At 44.1% G+C, this 19,534-nt stretch overlaps 1 protein-coding gene across 1 annotated transcript in view; it reads left to right on the top strand.

Moving 5' to 3' along the window:
* Window positions 1-19,534, top strand: part of IL1RAPL2 (interleukin 1 receptor accessory protein like 2) — a 2,001,777-nt gene that overhangs the window by 848,499 nt on the left and 1,133,744 nt on the right. Inside the window, exon 4 of the mRNA XM_069612724.1 lies at window positions 3,086-3,160. Within this exon, the coding sequence (XP_069468825.1) occupies window positions 3,086-3,160 (75 nt within the window). The remainder of the gene's footprint in view (window positions 1-3,085; window positions 3,161-19,534) is intronic.

A 19,534-nucleotide genomic window follows, 5' to 3' on the forward strand; every position in this document is an offset into this window, starting at 1 on the left:
TGTATTTATATGTGAGGATTTACTGCAATGTTTAAATGTCTGTATTGTTTTAATGGTGGAAGCCAAATAACATCTATGAATTGAATTGAGATATAAATGGTAATAAAACTAGATTTTCAAAAGCATACACACTAAATCCTCATAGCTTCTGCACTGCAGAATAAACACTGGTTCTCTCTAAAATGCACTATGGAAGTGCTCTCCTCATTGGACTCCCTAACAACACCCTTGCCCCCTTACAAACCATACAAAACGCAGCAGCCAGAATCATGTTCCACCTACCCAAACATTCACACATCACACCCGCTTTTGCCCAGCTCCACTGGCTCCCCAGATCCCAGAGATTTGCTGTCAAAGGCCTCTGCATTGTAGTCAAAGTCATCCACCTCGAATCCCCATCTTACCTGCATGTCAAACTCAAACCCATCGCCTACACAAAAACAAGACAACCCAGCCAACACCTTCTACGCATTCCACTCTGCAAACTCAAATGCACACAAAACCAAGCATTTACCCACCTGGCACCCCGGGAAAGGAGCACCATACCTCTTCAAATACACACTGCATCATCCAGCCCACTTTCAGAAAGAGCCTCGAAACATACCTGTTTCCCACACATAGCCCTACCTTCCTCCACTGCTATCACTTGTCTATTCCTCTCCTTTCCTGACAACGTGTTGTAACTTCTTTTTCAAGTACCACCTTTTCATTATTTGATCCATGCAAGGCGCTCTGAGACCATCTGGGTAAGGCCAGTGCTAAACAAAAATTCAGAAAATTGCTAAGTGGTGCCAGCAATAACAGCAGCAGGTGCACTAAGTGGCAAACACGACAAAGGGAAGAACCAAATAGAGACAACAATGTAAGGAAAAAAAGACGATCCAAGAAATAAAATAGAAGATATATCTAAAAAAAGAAGAAATAAGCGAGAGTGAAATCCGCATAGATGAGAGAGAGTTAAAATGTAGCAGGTTCTAGCGAGAATAAGACTGTAGCAGAGATAGATAGTAGAGAGAGATGGACATCTTGATAGAGAAAGTGTGTGAATATCACTAATGCCAATATAATGAAACTCAACAGTGCAGTTTTTTTTCGAGGACTCTCTCAATGTGATACCCCACCTTGGTTTCATTAATATAGTTTCAATCGGATCCCACAAACCATACTCTTCTATGTACTGGGCCCCATGTTCAAAATGCCTTGTTTGTCTATAATAAATATTGTGTGACAGAAATGAAGAGAGAGAGAGAGAGAGAAAGAGAGAGAGAGAGAGAGAGAGAAGAAAAGGAAGAAAAATAATGAATAAGGTAGAATCTGACCCTCAAAACAATAACAAGGAGATAACGTTAGAGACCCCCCTAATTAAGACAGAGTAAGGGATGGCTACGGGAATACTTCACAGAATGAATGAATCGTTTGCATTGAATAGTAAGAGGGGCACACTTGCAGAAGGAATCGCAGCAGGACAGTAGGCCATTCCATCCATTCCTAACTATGAATACTCATAAGCTGGCCCACCATGCTATGGTGCACTAGGTGCCATGCTTCACTGTGGCACACCGCCTGCAGGGGAATGGGAGTCTGACTGTGTGGTGCGTTGTCACAGCTGAGGAATCAGCAGAGAGTTGGAGATTCAAGTGATGTTCAATGAACCCAGCTGTTTGGGGCGGATGAGCTTGAGGAACGAAGCCCATCATTTGATTGCTGTAGTCATGATGGTGAGAGCTCTTGATGACTAGGTGGTTCTCTGCACCTTCTCTACACGTGGGGTCTGGGTCCAGGGACATGCCACGGTCGTTGCCAGTGGTAGGTGTGCAAGTGCTCCCTTATTAAGACTTTTCTATTCCCACTAACAACTTCCTGAAATTACATGTCCTTCTAAATGCGCTGCAGAAACCACTACCACTTTCACTCTCCTACTGGCCTCTCCTGCCTTCCTTCCCTTTGCTGATTTTGACTTTACATCTTTCTGTGTTCTCTCTTTCACTTCCTTGCTTATTTCCAAGTATGCGTTCAAGTTTTTCGCATGGTCTTCCTGATACCTGTTGTGGATATAACTTTATGTTCTGTTCTCTTGCTCTCTGATGGGTGCTACTTTCTCTTCTCTAGTTTGTTGGCTCGCACTCCCTCGCGTTTCTCTGTCCCTTCCTTTCCACTCTGTAGCGTTGCCACCTTGTTGGATTTCCGGACCTTTCCCTCCCTGTTCCTCTCTCTTCTTCCCTCCACACCTAAGGTTATTGACTTGCTTTCCCTCCAGAACTGTATCCGAGGACTTTGTGACAAAGTCTGGTGGCCTTCCCTGGGGTTGTTTGGTGGGATGGTCACGGGGTTCAGATGCCACTACCCTGGCCCTGTTGCTGGGTCCTGAGTTGGTACATGATGGATACTCGGGGCCACAACACTGCACACAAGCTCTTTGGCAGGAGACTCTCACATGATGTAAGCCCATGCTATGATGCCCCTCTTAGGAGAAGACCTCAGTTTTAATTTATCATTAATCACCAGCTCTTGGGTTATACTGGATGGTATCCGCACCCAGCCAAATAGGCTCAAGCATAAGCAGTGAGGCCAATGTGATTATATTCCCTTTAAATTACCATGTAACACTCAATAAGGATTTGTTGTGACATGTAGTGAACTCAACCACGACCATAGACGATATCATGCTTTTGTAGTTGCCTCAATTAATAATCTAAAACCAGAAACACCTAAATGTACCAGCTTCAAAAATGAGAGAAAAAGAAACAGAGCCTTCATGATGAAAGAGTAATGACATTTCAAGTGTATGTAAAATAGAGAACAACCCAATCCTGATACTTTACTCTTTTCTAGAGGACTTATTGGTTGTCTGTTGCACAAATTCGTTTGGGTAGACGCTGCTGATGTGATTGGTTATGTATAACGTGCTTAATACTCAGAGGTTTCCAAGCGCGCACTCGGGGATCAAACCTGTGTTGCTCCGTGTCGTCCTGCTTTACAAGGCAAGCATGTTGCCCCTGAGCTATGATCCAGAGCATGTGGTCTGATTATCTTTATTAACGTTTTGAGACGTGTTTCCGTTACATTTTCTGCTTTTCCCTTTCAGCCTTACTCACAGACAAGCCTCCGAAGCCACTGTTCCCTGCGGAGAACCAGCCAAGTGTGATAGAAGTCCAGCTGGGTAAGCCCCCCTTTGGGAACCGTAGATCTAAAACTCCCACTTTGGGAACAGATGGAAAGAAACTGCACCTAGCAAGAAAGGTTTATTGCCACTGTTATTACAATGCAAATCATTGTGCTGCTTCTCATTTGCACTGCTAGAGATTCCTGCAACAGCAGTTTAAGGAGATGACTGTGTGCATTAGCGCATCCTGGCAATGCTCATTGGTTGCAGTGGGCATTAAACACACAGGCATGATTGATGGGTTAATGAACTCATGAAATGGCACGCCTTCTAATTGCTAGTTATTTCAGCTAGCCAGTTATAAATAGTTATGCAAGCAGAATCCCAGAAAATTGACAACAATGTCGAATGACAGCAGTCAGGCTGATGCCTGGGTGAAGCTAGACCATGGCCAGGGGGCACGCCTTTGTAATCTGCTTGAAAGGCAGTGTTTTCAAATGATAGCATTCGGAAGATGGGCTCCGTCATTCACGCATCCACCCGTGGAAGGACAGAAGGGCGCCTTTTGAGATAGGAATCACCTTCTCATGTGCATGTGCTATGTGTGTGGTAAAGCATGTGTCCATGACATTGTCCACATATTTCTTTTTTTTCAGGGAACATTTTATTTTATTTATATGATCAGTTTCACAGGCCATCTTTAAGTTGTGTTTAATGTCTCCCTCATCCTGGATGTTTGTGATGTATAAACATGTGATGAAATGGATGGGGCGATTCCATGTTCGAGGATTCTACTGAGATAAAACATGTAATTGATTCCTACAGTAGATATCACGCTGCTGGATCTGGACCGTTACATTGCTGCTAAAAACATTACTATGTCAGTGGATGATGGAGGATTGACTCCTGCATTCAAGGAATAAACGGGGCACGCATCCTGCACGCACTCCCTGTTTCATTTCCATGTATCCCTTATACTCGCTGCCTTTTTTGAAATTCGCCTTTAGGTGTGCTTTTAAATCTGTGCATTCAACATATTGTGCTGCATTTAAGTGCCTTTCTTGAAATTTGCATGTAGGTGTATTTTTAAATCTGTGCAGTGATGGTCTTCCATTGCACACCTTCTTCATCTGTGCCTGCCTGGCTGCTAGGCCAGATGGGGACATATTTATTCATTGTGCAGCTCCCCTGTCTGTCTCTCTCTCCCTCCTCCGGACCTCCCATGAAACTCTATATCTGCCCTATCTATTCCAACTGCTACTCTATCTCCCATCCCTCTTGCAAAGGCTGGAAGAAAAAAGCTTAAAAGAGCTCTTCTGTACTCTAACCCAGGCCTTCCTATTGCTGACACCTAGGTCAATGCTTCTTTCAGGCAGACAATTACTGACATCCTCTCCTGACCTTTTGACTGCCCATCTGTTGTCCACTCTCTCCCCTTTCTTATCTTTACCCATTAATGGTGTCACTAGGTGGGAAGTACTCTTGGCATACTTCTCATCGTCTAGGTGTATTATTAATACCTATCACACTGACACTATCATGGCCTAAGGTTCTCAACCTACTCTTCTCATTCTCGATCAACATATGTTCTCTCTCATAAACTTCCTCACCTCTCCTGCCATTCCTCCTTTCTCCTCTCCTCTCACCATTCCACCACCAGTGAAGGGAGCACCATGCCCCTTTACCCCCGTAGAAAATGTTCAAAGGTGGCAATCAGCTTCATTTAGCTACTCTGAATGCGTGTTCTGCTGTAAAACACTCCTCTGACTTCTTTCTCCTTCTTAAAGACTTTGACATTGACGTCCTTACCATTACTCAGATGTAGTTCAATGCCAGCTCTGTCACTGCTCTTGACACTCTCCTCCCTGTGGGCTACAAGATCCTCTCCAAACCCAGGGATAACCGGCCCAGAGGTGGAGTGGCGCTGATCTTCCCTGAGTGAGTCTGTGCCTCTATCATACCCACTCAACTTTACTTCTCCTTTGAATGCCTCGTCGGCAGGCTTGGGGTCTCTCCTACTCTCTCGCTCATCTTTGCTACCATCTATAGGCCCCCTGGCTTTATCTCTGCCTTCATATCTGAATGGGCTGACGTCAACTCCTCCCTCCTGACCCCTTCTTCCAAACTCCTCCCCGCAGGGAACTTAAATACCCACCTCAACTTCCCCTAATCAGCCACCTCACAGTTGTGTGACCTCTGTGACTCCCTCTCTCTCACTATTCTTCTTTCCGGTCTGACCCCACTCAGCCGGACATACTATGGAGGCCTTCATCTCACCATCCCATCTCCTAGTACGGCCACTCTCTCCTCCCACTTGGAGCCCCTTGGCCCTCTTACTGAGCATCCACCTGCACTGCCAGCCTCCTTCACCATCATTCGAACAATGAAGTGAGTGTCAGCCACTGCATTTGCTTTCACCTTCATCCCCCTTCCTTTCCCTGCCTCTGACTCCCCTTCTGAGTCGATCCTTGTTAACCTTCACCTCTCCATCTCCAACACCCTTGACATCCTTGCCCCTGTCATCTGGATCCACCTGAAACCTGCCTCCAAGTGCAACAGCTGCTTTGACTCTGAACTAGAAACCATGAAATGCAATTGCAGAGTTTCTGAACAGAAGTGGGAGACCTCAGGTTCACCCTTTGACAAACTGGCCTTTTGCCTGCTCCAAAGTCAATATCGGTTCTATGTCCCCTCCAAGAAGTGAACCCATATCCAAGCCCGCATCTCTGGAGCCACAAACAACATGGCAGAACTTTTCAAAATCTGTAAGGAACTCAACAATCAATCTGAAGTCTTCACCTCTTTCCTTCCTTCTCAGGCGCTCTCACCATTTGGCCTCCCAATTTGCATCTAAATCACTGGACATCCTGTCCTCACTCTCCTCTAACCCCACCTTCAATCCCACTCCAACTTGCCAGCCTCCCTTGGTGCCTCTCCCCTCTGCCCCTGCACTTTCCTCCCTCCTACCCTCTAAAGCTTTCTGCTGACCTCACCTGCCAGGCTAACTATCCCCTTCCTGGGTAAACTCTTGGAGAGGTTGGTCCTCTCCCACTGAACCTTCACACTGAACTTGTTGGTTGTCGCCATAACTACCAATCGGGATTTCTGAGCATCCAGAAGAAGGGAAACTGCACTCCTGAACACCAATGAAGACATGCTTGCAAATCTTGACTCCAACTCACCCTCTGTTCTCATTCTCCTCAATCTCTCCTGTGTCTTTGACACAGTCAACCACTCCATCCTCATAACGCAACTCTGTGACACCCTCAGCATCAAGGATCATGCACTGCATTGGCTGACCTCTTTCCTCACAAATTGCCCTTCAAAGCTGCACCCAGGCCCTTTCTTCCACACAATCTCACTCACCCCTGCATTGTCCCCCAGGGCTCTATCTTTTCGCCTGGGCTCTTCAACATCTATCTCACCCCACTTGCTGACCTGGTCTCCTCCTTCTCTCCACATTTCAAGTAGTTATGACGATGACCACAGCTCTCCTTCAAACTACCCTCCACCACCTCCTCCTCCACTCCCATCCCTGATTGTCTGGCCGCCACCCATACTTGGTGTGTGGCTAATGATCTCTGTCTTAATAAGATGGAGTAAGATGGAGATCCTTTTGATTAGGACACCTGCACCTTTTTTCCCTCCTACCCCCTGACCACCCTCCTTGAGCCCTCTACCCGCCCCATACTTCAAGGTCAAAAACCTTAGAGTCTTCTTTGACTCTGCTCTCTCCTTCACCCCTCATGTCTTGGCCATTGCCAAGAAGGCCCACTTCCAGCTTTGCCTCCTTAGAGGCATTCTCCACTTCCTCACCTTTCCCCAGAAGCTCAATGTCTCCAGAGCTCTGATCCTCTCCAGGTTGGACCTCTGCAACAGCCTCTACCTCAATCTCCCCCTTTCTTCTCCATGTCCACTTCAGCTAATACAGAATAGTGCTGCAATACTTGTCCTTGACCTCAAGCCCAGGGACTGTATCTCTCCTGCCCTAAAATCTCTCCGCTGGATGCCGGTGGCTGCCATGAAAAAATTCAAAATCCTCTGCCTCATTCACAAGACTTTCTGGGGCCTGGGACCACACTATCTACTACTATCCCTCCCTAAATACCTCCTTGCTCGTGCCCTCCGCTCCAAATCCTTGCTTCTCAAATGCTTCTCTAAGCAGAGAGCGGGAGACAGGCCTCTCTCCTCGGCTGGTGCCTCTCTTTGGAACAGACTCCCTGCCCCTTTCAGACTTGAGCCAGACCTTCTCAAGTTCTGGAAACTTCTCAAAACTCTGCTTTTCTCCACCTCTTTCCCATCCCTGCTAATCAGCCCACTGCTGCTGAGACTGCTGGCCTGGTCCTTCACAAATCTATTATTTTATGTCTGGTACCTAAAATTCAGACTTGTTTCCCACTCTTTGGGCCCATCACAGGTATTCCTTTCAGACGAGTAGTATAGTTTGGGCACTAGGCTTAGACTCAACGTATGCTTCACTCAGGGTGTTTCTTGGTTTCTTTAAGTTTTAGCTTGAGCAGCGAGGTTGCCGATGGTTGAGGTGTTGCCCACGCCTTGTGTCTTATTGTATTTGTTTGGTTTACCTTGCGCTTAGGATCATTAAAGACACTTGATATTTAGGTATTAGGTTTTAATATTTAATGTCATTATAACAAAAATAGTGAAATCAAAGATTAAACCTAATATTATAAACACTAAATATCAAGTGTCTTTAATGATCCTAAGCGCAAGTTATGCTGGGCAAATACAATTCCTTTCAGAGCTGTCTCACTTCCTGCCCTGAGAGTCTTGTTTGGAGATCTGGCTGAAGAGAATGTTGCTCTATGTCAGAGGTCTTGCAGGGGTGAGCAACAAGCATCCCAGTGCCAATCTGCTGCTTCTTGATAGAGAAAAAGTGCATCATTTTGAAAACTTTGTTCTAAACTCTGCGATTTTGTAGTATTTCACTTGTCTGAGGCATTACATTATTTAATAAATGCCTTTTACTTGACAATGGCTGATGTTGGTACATATTGTTTCAGTATCATCCTGCGGTCAATTATTTGGGTAGAACGGCATTACTGGAATACCTGCTTTATTTTTCAAACCAATCCAAGAGTGAAACAGTATATTAACCTTGTGTCCTAAAAGGGATGCACAACACTTAGGATAGTGTGCAATAGATTCAGTGAACTCCCAGGCCCATCAATGGATGAAATGGGAACCACGGCCTATATAAACCACATTAGTAATTGGAAGGAGCTAGGTATAAAACAGATGTTTTTGGGTAGTCATTTGGCCATGTCACAGGAAGATCCGACATGTTCTCATTCATTACATACATTCTAGGACTCAGCTGCTCATGTGCCCCAATCATATCTTTTGGAATAGACCCAGCGCTGAAGGTGGCCCTGAGGACTGACCATTTCACGTTTGGCATTAAGGGAGCGCCGAGAGGTGACTACGTAGATGTTGTGCTTGTATATTCATAGTGTCTGCAATGTGATACCAAATCATCATCGTCCCCCAAGGAATGCCCCATGCCTAGATGTTGATCCAAAGTGTGTTCCTCCAGGTTTCCTAATATAGTCAAGGGCTGCTGGGCAGTGGTTGTTGTTTACCATGAAACCTCATCAAGAAGGACCGCAGCAACTGCCTGCGCAAAGGGTTGGCATGTGAGGGCCCTGGTTTGAGAGTGCTTATGCTCCCTCTGATGGGAAACTGAATCACTGTTATTTGGAAGGAGGGAGTTCTGACTCTATTCCGAGGTGTGCCTGTGTTGTCTCTATGTTACGTAGTGGGCTTTGTGGGTAGGAGGGTTCTGGGATGCCTAGTAGCCTTCCCTGAACAGCCTGACATTTGCCCTTGAGATAGAGGACTGGATCACACTAAACAGCTCTTTTCCCCACTTTGAAAAGAGACCTTCGCCTGCACATTGCATTGAGAACTGAGCAGTGTCCCTCCTCTTCTATGTTTGTTGATCCCCACGCTAGGACTTGAAGCCAACTCTAGACATTGCTTTTAGGTTGAACTCCGTTGGATGGGTTGTGCCGTGGGGTGATGGAGCTGTGAACAAGGGCTCCCGTGACCTGCTCCCACTATTAAAAGCACCTCTACTGGTTCTCACCGCTGGGCCATGCAACTAAGGGATCTGATTGAAGGGTAACACAAGGAATTCATATTTGGAGGTGCATGTTACCCATTACCAGTGATGAACAAGAAAAGGAGATGGCCACATACTATTTCTGGCAATTGTGGCATGTTCTAAGCTTAAGGAAATTACAAAAAGAGAATACACCCCCGGTTTTGAGAGGGGCTTGGACAATGCCTGCTATGTGGGTAACATGGTCATCTTTATCAGAAATGGCAATTATATCAAAGGAGAGTTCAAAAAGTGAACCCTCATTTAAGTCATAAAAAATATAATTTTATTATAATTATTTTAAATAATATAAACATGCTCAAATCAACATTCTTGTGAATACACCAAAATAGAGTGGAAGTGTCCAAACATCCATTAATAAGACACACTGCCTCATCACGAGTTTGGCGGTAACCCTTAAATACTGCAGTCACGCGATTCCTGCTGCATTTAAGAGTCCACCAAATCACAGGTTTGGCAGGATTTACCCCCAACTCAGATCTGGGGGTAAATCTGCCGCACATTTGCTGATAATCGGCACTACTACCACGCGCTAATACCGCCGACGGTAGTAGCGCCGAAAATTCCCCATTGGGCTCAATGGGGAATGGGGAATTCCTGAATGGGCCCAATGGGGAATGGGGAATTACTGTTCCGCCAAACCCATAATCCGACTCTAATAGCACTGGGGTTTTGGCGGTCATTAATAGCCCCAGCGGTATCCCAACGGTATTACCACCGGGATACTGCCCAACTCGTGATGAGGCCCAAAACATAGACTACATGCAATACATGTATGTGCATTCATTTATCTCAATTGACCAGTACAGAATATAGAAAAGAACACCAATATTTCCTATATACACAATGTAAATACTATGTTTGAACCCAACATGTTTCTGTCCCTCAGGCTATCTATGCAGGATATTCTTCAAGAGTAGATTTGCTTTATTACATCTCCTTCCCATCTGGATCCAAAATTAACCAAATAGAGGCATAAGAATATATGACAAATCACCATATGCAAATTCCCCTGGAATTTGCCCCATGGTGCAGCGGTTGTGTCATCCCCTTCACAGCATTTATGTGCCGGAGGGATCGCCCGCGCAATGGACGGGAACAGGGGGCACCCCTGCAGCATGCCAAAGGCCCACTAAAAGCAAGCCTGTCTGTGCCCATCATTGCCCTGGGTGTGCTGTGAGCCCCAATGGCCCATCAGGACCTAAGCCAAATTACAACACAATGGCCTCTGGCAGGCATTAGTACTTTAAAGCTAGAGGTAAATCTTCCTGAAGGCTTCGTGAGAGCCCAGGTTTATGAAGCTGGCCTGACTGAGAGTCATGCTGCTGCTGGCCAGGCCTATATGTCTAAGATTACTCTGTAGGAGCTACAGGGGAAAAGTTCATCTTTCTCCCTCATGGGCTTGTTAATTAATGACAGAACTGCAGGAGCTCATCTCCAGGAGATACTTACTCTGTTAGAGGATTTTTTTTTCTGACATAGATTTCCTGACAGAGACTCGGTTCATGCATGCGTCAGATCCTGATATTGTACAGATGTGTGTAGACGTAACACGTCCATCTGTGGTAGGAGGAGTGGCGCTGATTTATGTAGCATCTTTAAACTGCTCTTCAGTTGCTCTCAGACACAGTCTGCGCTGCAAACCATTCTTAGTTAGGCTTCAAAGTCCTCCTAATATTTAAACTTACATTCTGTTGGTCTACCTCCAGCCTCGTTATCGGTTAATTTTGCTTCCAATTTTGCACAACCTGTTGCTGACTTGCCTACCCCAATTTGATTCCTATGGGTGATTTTAATGTTAATCCCAACAGCTCCACTGAATTTCACGCAAAGAATGTGATCAGTGCTTTGGCCAATATGGATCTTGAGTTATGCAACCATCTCCCCATACATAAGGGGGGAAATATGCTGGACCTAACTTTCTCTGGAAGAAATTATGTGGATATTTTCATTCCCATTCCTGTCCTTTTGTCTGACCATTTAATTCTTCCTTTCAGTATTGCTATCTCAGCTGCTGAGAGGCATTAGGCAGGGCTTCCCCTGACTCTGTAGCAAGTTATCTGGAGTTATTTCATCTCCCAGGATAAACAAGATCCGTGTAATGCTCTTCTGAAGGCCACAGCAGATGCAAAAAATACCTTTGCACATGCTAAGGTCAGTAATCTTTGTGCCTCAGTGCTCTAGTTTAACTCTGAGCTACGAGCCATCAAGCAAGTCAGTCAGCGATGTGGGAGGAAAGAGCATCTCGACTATGACAGGAACTCCAGACTGACTGACATGTAGTCAGTCACTCACTACCAGGAAGCAATTAAGTTGTCCAAATCTCAATTTTATGCAAGCTATTTAAAGTAGCCAAGCAAGTCGCAAATGTGCATCCGGTAATTGATCCAATGACATCTCAAGCACAATGTGACTCTGTTAGCTCTTCATTCAAAGAGAAAATGTGCAAGCTTCGGCACGCCATATCTAGCAGTGGTGTAGGATGTTTAGAGAGAAAGCTTTCTGTGTTGCCGCTGACAAGTAATGAACCCTTCATGGCCCACTTCAAACCAGTTAAAGATGAGACTATCAGAGGGGATGTGAGAAAGTTGCAATCAATAGTGTGACCAATGTTGCTGAATCCCCTTTGTGTACTATTCAGTGTCACAAAAGGAATGAATTTCCATTTGCAACTTTGGGCCACTTTTTCATTGGTGCCCGAGACAATTTCATGGGCCAGTCCGACCCTGTCCAAGTGTCCCAGTGCCCCATTTTCTGCACCTGCCCCTCATACGCCACAGACTGATGATTCTATAATGATTCTCAATTTATTGTGGGCAAAAAATACAAATTCCACAAAACTAGTCCCTAGTTCACATTACACCAGACCATCATTTGATCAATACAATAATTCTCATTAGAATGTTGACGGGGGAGAGTTGTGAGTGCCTCGTCCTGCCACTGCCCAAGCACCTCATGCTGCACGCAAACCCTGTACTGCAGTACATGGCATGACTGAAAAAAACAATGTAACTCTAAAATAGCCCAAACTGCTGGTGTTGCTAATGCTTGTGGTGTTCGAGGTTTTCTATATAACTCTGTACTTTGGTAGTTGTCAATTATGCAGTGTTTTGCTGTATTGTAATTGTTGCATTTTCAGTCTTAAGGCCCGATTCATGGAACATTTAGCACAGTGCAAAGTCACTTCACACTGCCAACAAGCACCCTGATTCACAGAGTAGTGCAAAGTGTATTTTTTCAGTGCAAAGACACTTTGCACTGCTCTGTGAATCAGAATGTTTCTGTACAAATACATTTGGCTTCGCTCAGTGAATCAGAGTGTTTGTTGGCAGTGCAAGGTCACTTTGCACCGGGCCAATAGTTCCATTAATCACGCCCTTAAAGTCAAATTTGTTTTATTTTTTTTTATTTTAAGTGTATATGGTTTATTTCAAACCTTTCACATCAGTAAAACATTATATTTCATTAAGAGAGATCTGTTCTAATGCAATCACATTGAATTTTGCGAAAAAACAATTTACAGAGTCAGTGCTGATAAATGATGACAAAATGTTAGTTGCAAGTTAACATAGCATTAACTAACAATCAAGAAATTAAATTAGTTTAAAACCTCCTTTTATAATCAGATGGAGTACTTAAGGTGAATTTCTATTGCTAACAGTATTGGATAAGTCAAATAAGTATCTGTTTATTGGTTCGAGATTTGATGGTCGTGCGTGTGTGTGTGTTTTTGAGACACGCAATGCTTTCTGTTCAGCACTGCACTTATATCACGTGACCCTTTCATTGTTGTAGTTACATTTGTCCTTTTGCGTTCATGTTGCCCTGCTTTGAGATGTGTTCAAGTGGATCTCTTTATTATGACACGACCTGGTCGAGTGCCACTTCTGTTTGCATTGGTTTAGACCATGTAGCTACAGATGTTCCATTCATGTCTGTTTCCGTTTCATGCAAGCTATTGATAGCACACGTGTTTCCCTTGCAATAAGCACAGCATGGTTCCACAAGACTATGAGATGTATCCGTTTGTACTGGCCTATCACCTGCACTGTAGGAGGTTGAATTCTGTTCTGCATTTTATTTATTTATTTATTTATGTATTTCTTTATTTATTTATTTATTTATTTATTTATTGTTGTGTTTAATGCAGTCTGTTGCCACCAGGGAGGTTGCTATCTTCACTTGTGACTGCAGATCACAATAGTTCTTCTAACCCTTCCGTTTGAACCACTCGGAAGGGTTGCACCAAGTAAACCATCCGAAAATACTCATGTCGAAGGCATTATGAATGAAGTCCACGCAGTAACACATCCATCAATTGTTTCGGTTTTGCTCGAAGGAACAGAATTGTGTAACACTCACTGTATCAACAATGGAAAAAAAGGCAGCATGATAAAGCGATGACACCAGGCAGCCCGCGGAGGCGCATCTTGCTGGGCTAATAAAGCTGTTGGCATTAATGTGAAGGTTTAGCAAATTCACTGTGTCTCGCAAATTACATTTGTTTCTAATGCGGCTGCAATTTTTCTGTAATTCATGCAGCGCTCGAAATGGAAAGTCTGGGGTGGGCCTTTGACTGGCGAGCGCTGTGATAAACAATATCCGGCTCATCAGCATAAAACATATGGGCCTGTGATTACATTTTGCAAGCTGAGGTTGCAGGCGCGCACTGTCTCCTTTTGCATTACAGAGACAATCCTTGCATACCGGCAGCTTACTCTAACAGTAGATCGACTGATTGCTTTACACGCGTGTGTTCAGAAGTCGCCTATCCAGAGTCACCATTTCAATCTCATTAATAATTCCTGACAGTCCAATACATCACACACTTTGAAAAAGCAAAACATGGTGATAATTCGAGATGGGCAGCTGTTTTACCAAATCGTGGGATATATTCCACCGAGGGATACTGAGTGCCATCTCATGTCAGTGTCCTAGACAAGGACAGTAAAGATCAAGTTTGCTTTGATGGCACGCAGAACTTCATGAAGTCATGTAACTGGTAGCTGAAAGCTACCCATCTCTCATTTACTTTTGTAAATTGTGAACCACTCAATCCTTTGTTCACCTCCTGTGCTATGCCACGGACCCCCACTGCAGGGGTTAAAGAAGGGAGTCGCAAGGGAATTATACACAATATGAAGGCATTGCTGGCTTGGAAAATGCCATATTCTTTTTCTGTGATCTCATGGCTTATGTCCGGAAACAATTATCTGCTACAATGTCAAAGTAAAATGATACAGCTGTCAGAAACGTAAATAGTTGCTGCCCAATCTCCTAACTATATGTGTGAAACTCATCACTGACGTCTAACTTTATAACAACTCATCTTTGATATAGTTCGTGGTGCTGCATGTATGGCACTTCAAGCCACAAATACACCTCAAAACCTTTCTCTTTGCTTCTGCTTTATCTCCTCCTCTCTACTGCTGACCTCCTGTCTGTAACCGGATCTGCACTGGATTACTTTGACGCCCTCCAATCTCGGGCCCAGGTCCTTCCCCCGCCAGTCTCTCACACCTGCACTGCTTGCCGGAAACCCCCGCACTTGGGGATGGTTTCTGTATCCCTACAGTCCCCCTTCCAGCACTTGACACCTGCTGTCCGGACTTCCTGGCACTTGCCACTTGCTGGCAAGTGCCTAGTGTTATTATCTATTCCCACATACTGCAGTGTCCTTTCCCCCCTTCCCGTGCACTTGCGCGATCTGATTGACACCTGGCCTAGTAGGATCTTTGTCTGTCCTTCCCTCTGTTCCCCCTCCCTTGCCACGTCGGGCCTTGAAACACTTGTGTATAGACGTGTTACAAATACCATATCATAACATATCGTATCATAGCACTGTGAGTAACAGGCATTATCTTTACACAATGAGGTGGCAGTGGATGTATTGCCATAAAAAGTATGACATTCTGAGCCAAACTTGCTGGCAGCAGGTTGTAGATATACTCATCAGTAAGCAATTCCCTGATGAAAAGACTAGTTTGTAATTGACTGTGCTCCATTCAGGTGTGACATAGGGGTTATTTAACATTGGTCTATCTTTGAGGACCTGCTATAAGTATGCATATGTTTTCTCCTGAAAGTAGATAGGTGTAATACGTTTAGGTCATTTCATTTTCAATAAAAAAGGCATTTTAATTTGGATCCTAGCCTCCATTTTGGATCATCGGATTTGCAGGATGGTTCTTTGACAAACACATATAACAACAAAAGTGATGGGTGGAAGGTTTTAATGAATCTGAAGAACTGCTCTGTGCAACCTGCCACACCACTGTTTTTAAGCCCATCTCCGCCATTGCAAAAGGGGTCCAGCCATATGCAGATCAGTCAGGTGCTGCCACCAATGGTAGAAGCCCAGCCCAAACTGCTAGCCTAGGAACCATCTGCACAGAAACACAAGCAACCCCAGACATGTTTCAGTCTTATTGGACCTCCTCGGTGAGGTGCAGCTTGGTTCCCTATGCAGCACTGAGCAAGGGACCCATGGCTGGACATACCCTCTCTCACATAGTGAAAACAACTATAACCACAAAAGTGATGGGTGGAAGGTTTTAATGAATCTGACCCACAGGCACTGCTTTTGGCAGCCTTCCATACCTCTGTTTTTAAGCCTGTCTATGCCATTGAAAAAGGGGTCCAGCCATATGCAAATCAGTCAGATACTGAAACCAATAATAGCAGTCTTGCTCAAACTTCTAGGCCAGGTCCCCTTTGCACGGAAACACAAGCAACCCCAGACATGTTCCAGCCTTGTTGAACCTCCTCAATGAGGTGCAGCTTGGTTCCCTATGGCGCAGTGAACAAGGGATCCACGTCTGGGCATACTCTCTCTCTCACTAGTGAGGCAAACTATAACCGCAAAAGTGATGGGTGGAAGGTTTTGAATGAATCTTAACCACTGGCATTGTTCTGGGCAACCTTTCACACAACCATTTTGTTAGCCTATGTCCTCCACTGCGCCATTGCCAAACACAGCCCCAGACCTTTGGAATAATGTAATCTTGACTTGATGCTGGACCTGATTAGAGTGCCCATATCATATTGATTACTTATTCCAGTTGGGAAAGCTGTAACATGATATTCCAAACCACACACATAATCAACCAGGTTTCTGTTAATGATTGAAGTATGGCTCACAAACCTAGGGGCCACTGCCACATCTTAGGTGGCCATATGGGGCCCTTTATTCAGACTAGAGACTGGTCTATGAATGATGACCCAGGTTTTAGTGCCCTTACTCTGAAAACACGCTTGCTTGTTTTGGTACTGTACCCTTGTGCATCACCCAGGAAGCTTTGATTAAAGAGATTCTGGTTCTTGATGAGATGTAATGAAGGTCTGATCCAGGCATGGGAAGTTTGAGTAGCCTTGCAATACACTGCAACCCTGGGACGTGTGGAAGAGAGCGACGTTTCTAATTTACCCACTTGACTCTGAGCAGAGAAAAAAAGATGCCAATCACTCCACAGGGGATCGCCTTGCCACAATCGTAGCTGTTATGCTGTGAACCACTTTTGAGTGGTGCACAGAATTGAAAGGTGTGACGAGGTCCAAAGGGGGCAGCGTGGCTGGCTGATCTTCATTCACATACAGGCATTTAAGCACAATTCCCAGTGTGGTCTCCATCACCTGCTGTGATCGGAGTTTCGATTTATTTGAGTCGGGAATATTAAAATGATATAGGTGCTGTTTAGGTGACAATGTACATCAGTGGAGTGTAATATTGTCACTGGTTTTTAAACCAGCGGTCCTTATTGCAGAATGCTGGGACTTTCGTAGAGTAGAAATTGGGGCCTGCAGACTGAGGTGCTGCTGAACTGAGTTGTACAGTTCGCCAGAGTTATGAGGAGCACTGATCCTGTGATGTCAGTACCACTGCATGGTTTTCTTTAAAGCGTTTTGATGCCTTTTCTGGTGTGCATGCTAAATGGCTGGCAATCTCTTAGTATTATTGATCCATTTGGCTCCCATCTGTCTGTATTTCTGCTTTTAGGCTTTTAGAGCGTTCAGTTCTAGTGTGTACTATGAGCCCTTCTGGGTTTGCAGCTGGTATATTTTTTCGAATCCCTGGTTATTCTGGGAGAAAACCTCCTCTCTTGTCTCTTTGTAGGATCTGACAATAGGCTAATAGGCAGCTGGGCTTGCTGGTATGCTTTGTTACCTGTTTGGAACTAACATAAATCATAATTGCACACTATTTTGATGCAGAATCTATTTCTTTAATGCCCATCTTGAAAACTCTGTAATACTAGAAATTCAAAATTGAGCGGTAGCACCTGGAGCGTTCCAAGTGCCAGAAGGAATGACCAATAATGATCTCAGACCCAAATAACCAGACAGACACAAAGAATATGGCAAAATACAGCTTTATTATCAGCTTAATAAAGTAGGGAAACCTGGCGAACAACAAATGCAGTCCGCACACTCACGATAATAATTTGATTGTACAAAGGCTTTATACCTCAATATATGTCAGATATGATGACATTCTATGTGGCAACTTCTAAAACCTATTGATGGGGGATTGGTCAAGGGAGCACATGTGCCTATAGTTTGTATAAGTGTTAGTGTCATTATCGGATGCCCCTTATATCATAGGCATGCCTTGAACTACCTCTAAATATGTATAATACAGATTAATAGCAAAATTACAGCTGCGGATTGGCTTCTGTAACATTGTATAATAACTGCTGCATAGACCCTTGTGATTGGTTGGATTACTCTCCCAACCTTGGACTTTCGGGTCATTAGCAGCATGTAAGCAAAATAAAACCCAGTTAGAGAGAACAATGTCAGACTACTAGCCACTCGCCCAATTAGTCCTTCATTTCTCATTGGTTAGGCCTTAAACCAAAGCTTCTTCTTAGTAGTTGAACTTAAGGACTGTTCCCGTCTCCACTATATTCGTCTGGGCTTACTGAATAGGCCTTCTTTCAAGTCTGAATCAATTTTGTCCATTTTGACCTTTTATTTAGTGCTATTTAGTTCAATAATACTGCGTGCCATAACTCCTCTTGTCCTCTGGAGACTTGGGTGCTCTACCTGACACATGCTTTCTGCATCCTTGATTGTCCAACACATGGCACTTGCAGATGTTTTCTTCTTTGGTTAATCCAAGAGAAATATGTCATGCATATGGGACTTATCTTTTTGACTCCCTTTGTGCCTAGCAATTATTTCTTGATGTGGCATCTCTGATCCTAGGCCAAAAGATGTTCTGTGTTCCGCACACAAAGCTTGTTTCCAGTGCCTCTTAGCTCTGCAGCCTGTAGTCTGTTTCTGAGGTAGCTTGATTGGTTTCATCATGGGCGCTTTAATTGTGTTATATTTTCTTCTGCAGCAATCTTCTATATGTCTCACCTATTTTGAGTTTCTGCGTATGTACATTCACTTTGGCTTTTTGGTGCACATGATTTCTTCCGATTTGATCACATGTTCCTCTCATTACTTCACTTATATTGTTATTCTTTAAATATTCACATTTCATTTCAGTGTGTCTTTGTGTTTTCTCTTCATGATGCCACTCACCCCTTGCCTGTTTTCAATTACATCTCTTCGATATCAAATGATGCAGGCAGACATCCTTCCACCACATCAGTGTGAGGGTACATTCGAAAAGGTTTTCTGAGTGCATAACATCTCTCGTATCTTCGATGCGGTATTGGGACGATACCTAGTGTCATGCATAGTGCTCTCTTAATGCTGTTCCTGTATGACGCAGGTGAGGGTGCGGGCACTAAAGAGGACATATATACCTGCTCCTCTACAAAATGTCTTGCCTTGTGCTTTTGTTGCAGAATGACGCCAATAGTTCATTTGAACTCATTGCTTGGTTGGGTAAATATTCCTGCTAGACAAATCTACAGGGAGGCTGGTTCTTGTTCAAGTCACAGTGGGTTGACTTTTAAAGTTTCTTCGGTTAGTCAAAATGGAACTAATTCTGTAAGAGATTTTTAATTTGCATGTTCAAATTGAGATGAGATTTTTAGAAAATCAGAAGAGCAGGAAGCTATTGTAGCCACGGCAAATAACTTAACAAATTCGAACATCTCGCTTTATTGATTTTTTGAAGATGATACAGTAGATCCCTTTCTCATTGTCTGTGGGAGAGAACAGTACATTATATTGCAAGGAAATAAGTTACCCACAAGCACCTCATGTTTGTGTTTGGTCCTTTATCACACACTGCTTTGTTCGGGTACATTATCTTCTGCCATTCTCCATTGTATTCGGGTAAATCCTGGTTACATTATTGCAATTGTAAATGGATCTGGTCATTTAGAATG

Source organism: Ambystoma mexicanum, chromosome 5p, assembly GCF_040938575.1.
Source record: "Ambystoma mexicanum isolate Mex_15411 chromosome 5p, UKY_AmexF1_1, whole genome shotgun sequence".
In the NCBI taxonomy this organism is placed as follows: Eukaryota; Metazoa; Chordata; class Amphibia; order Caudata; family Ambystomatidae; genus Ambystoma; species Ambystoma mexicanum.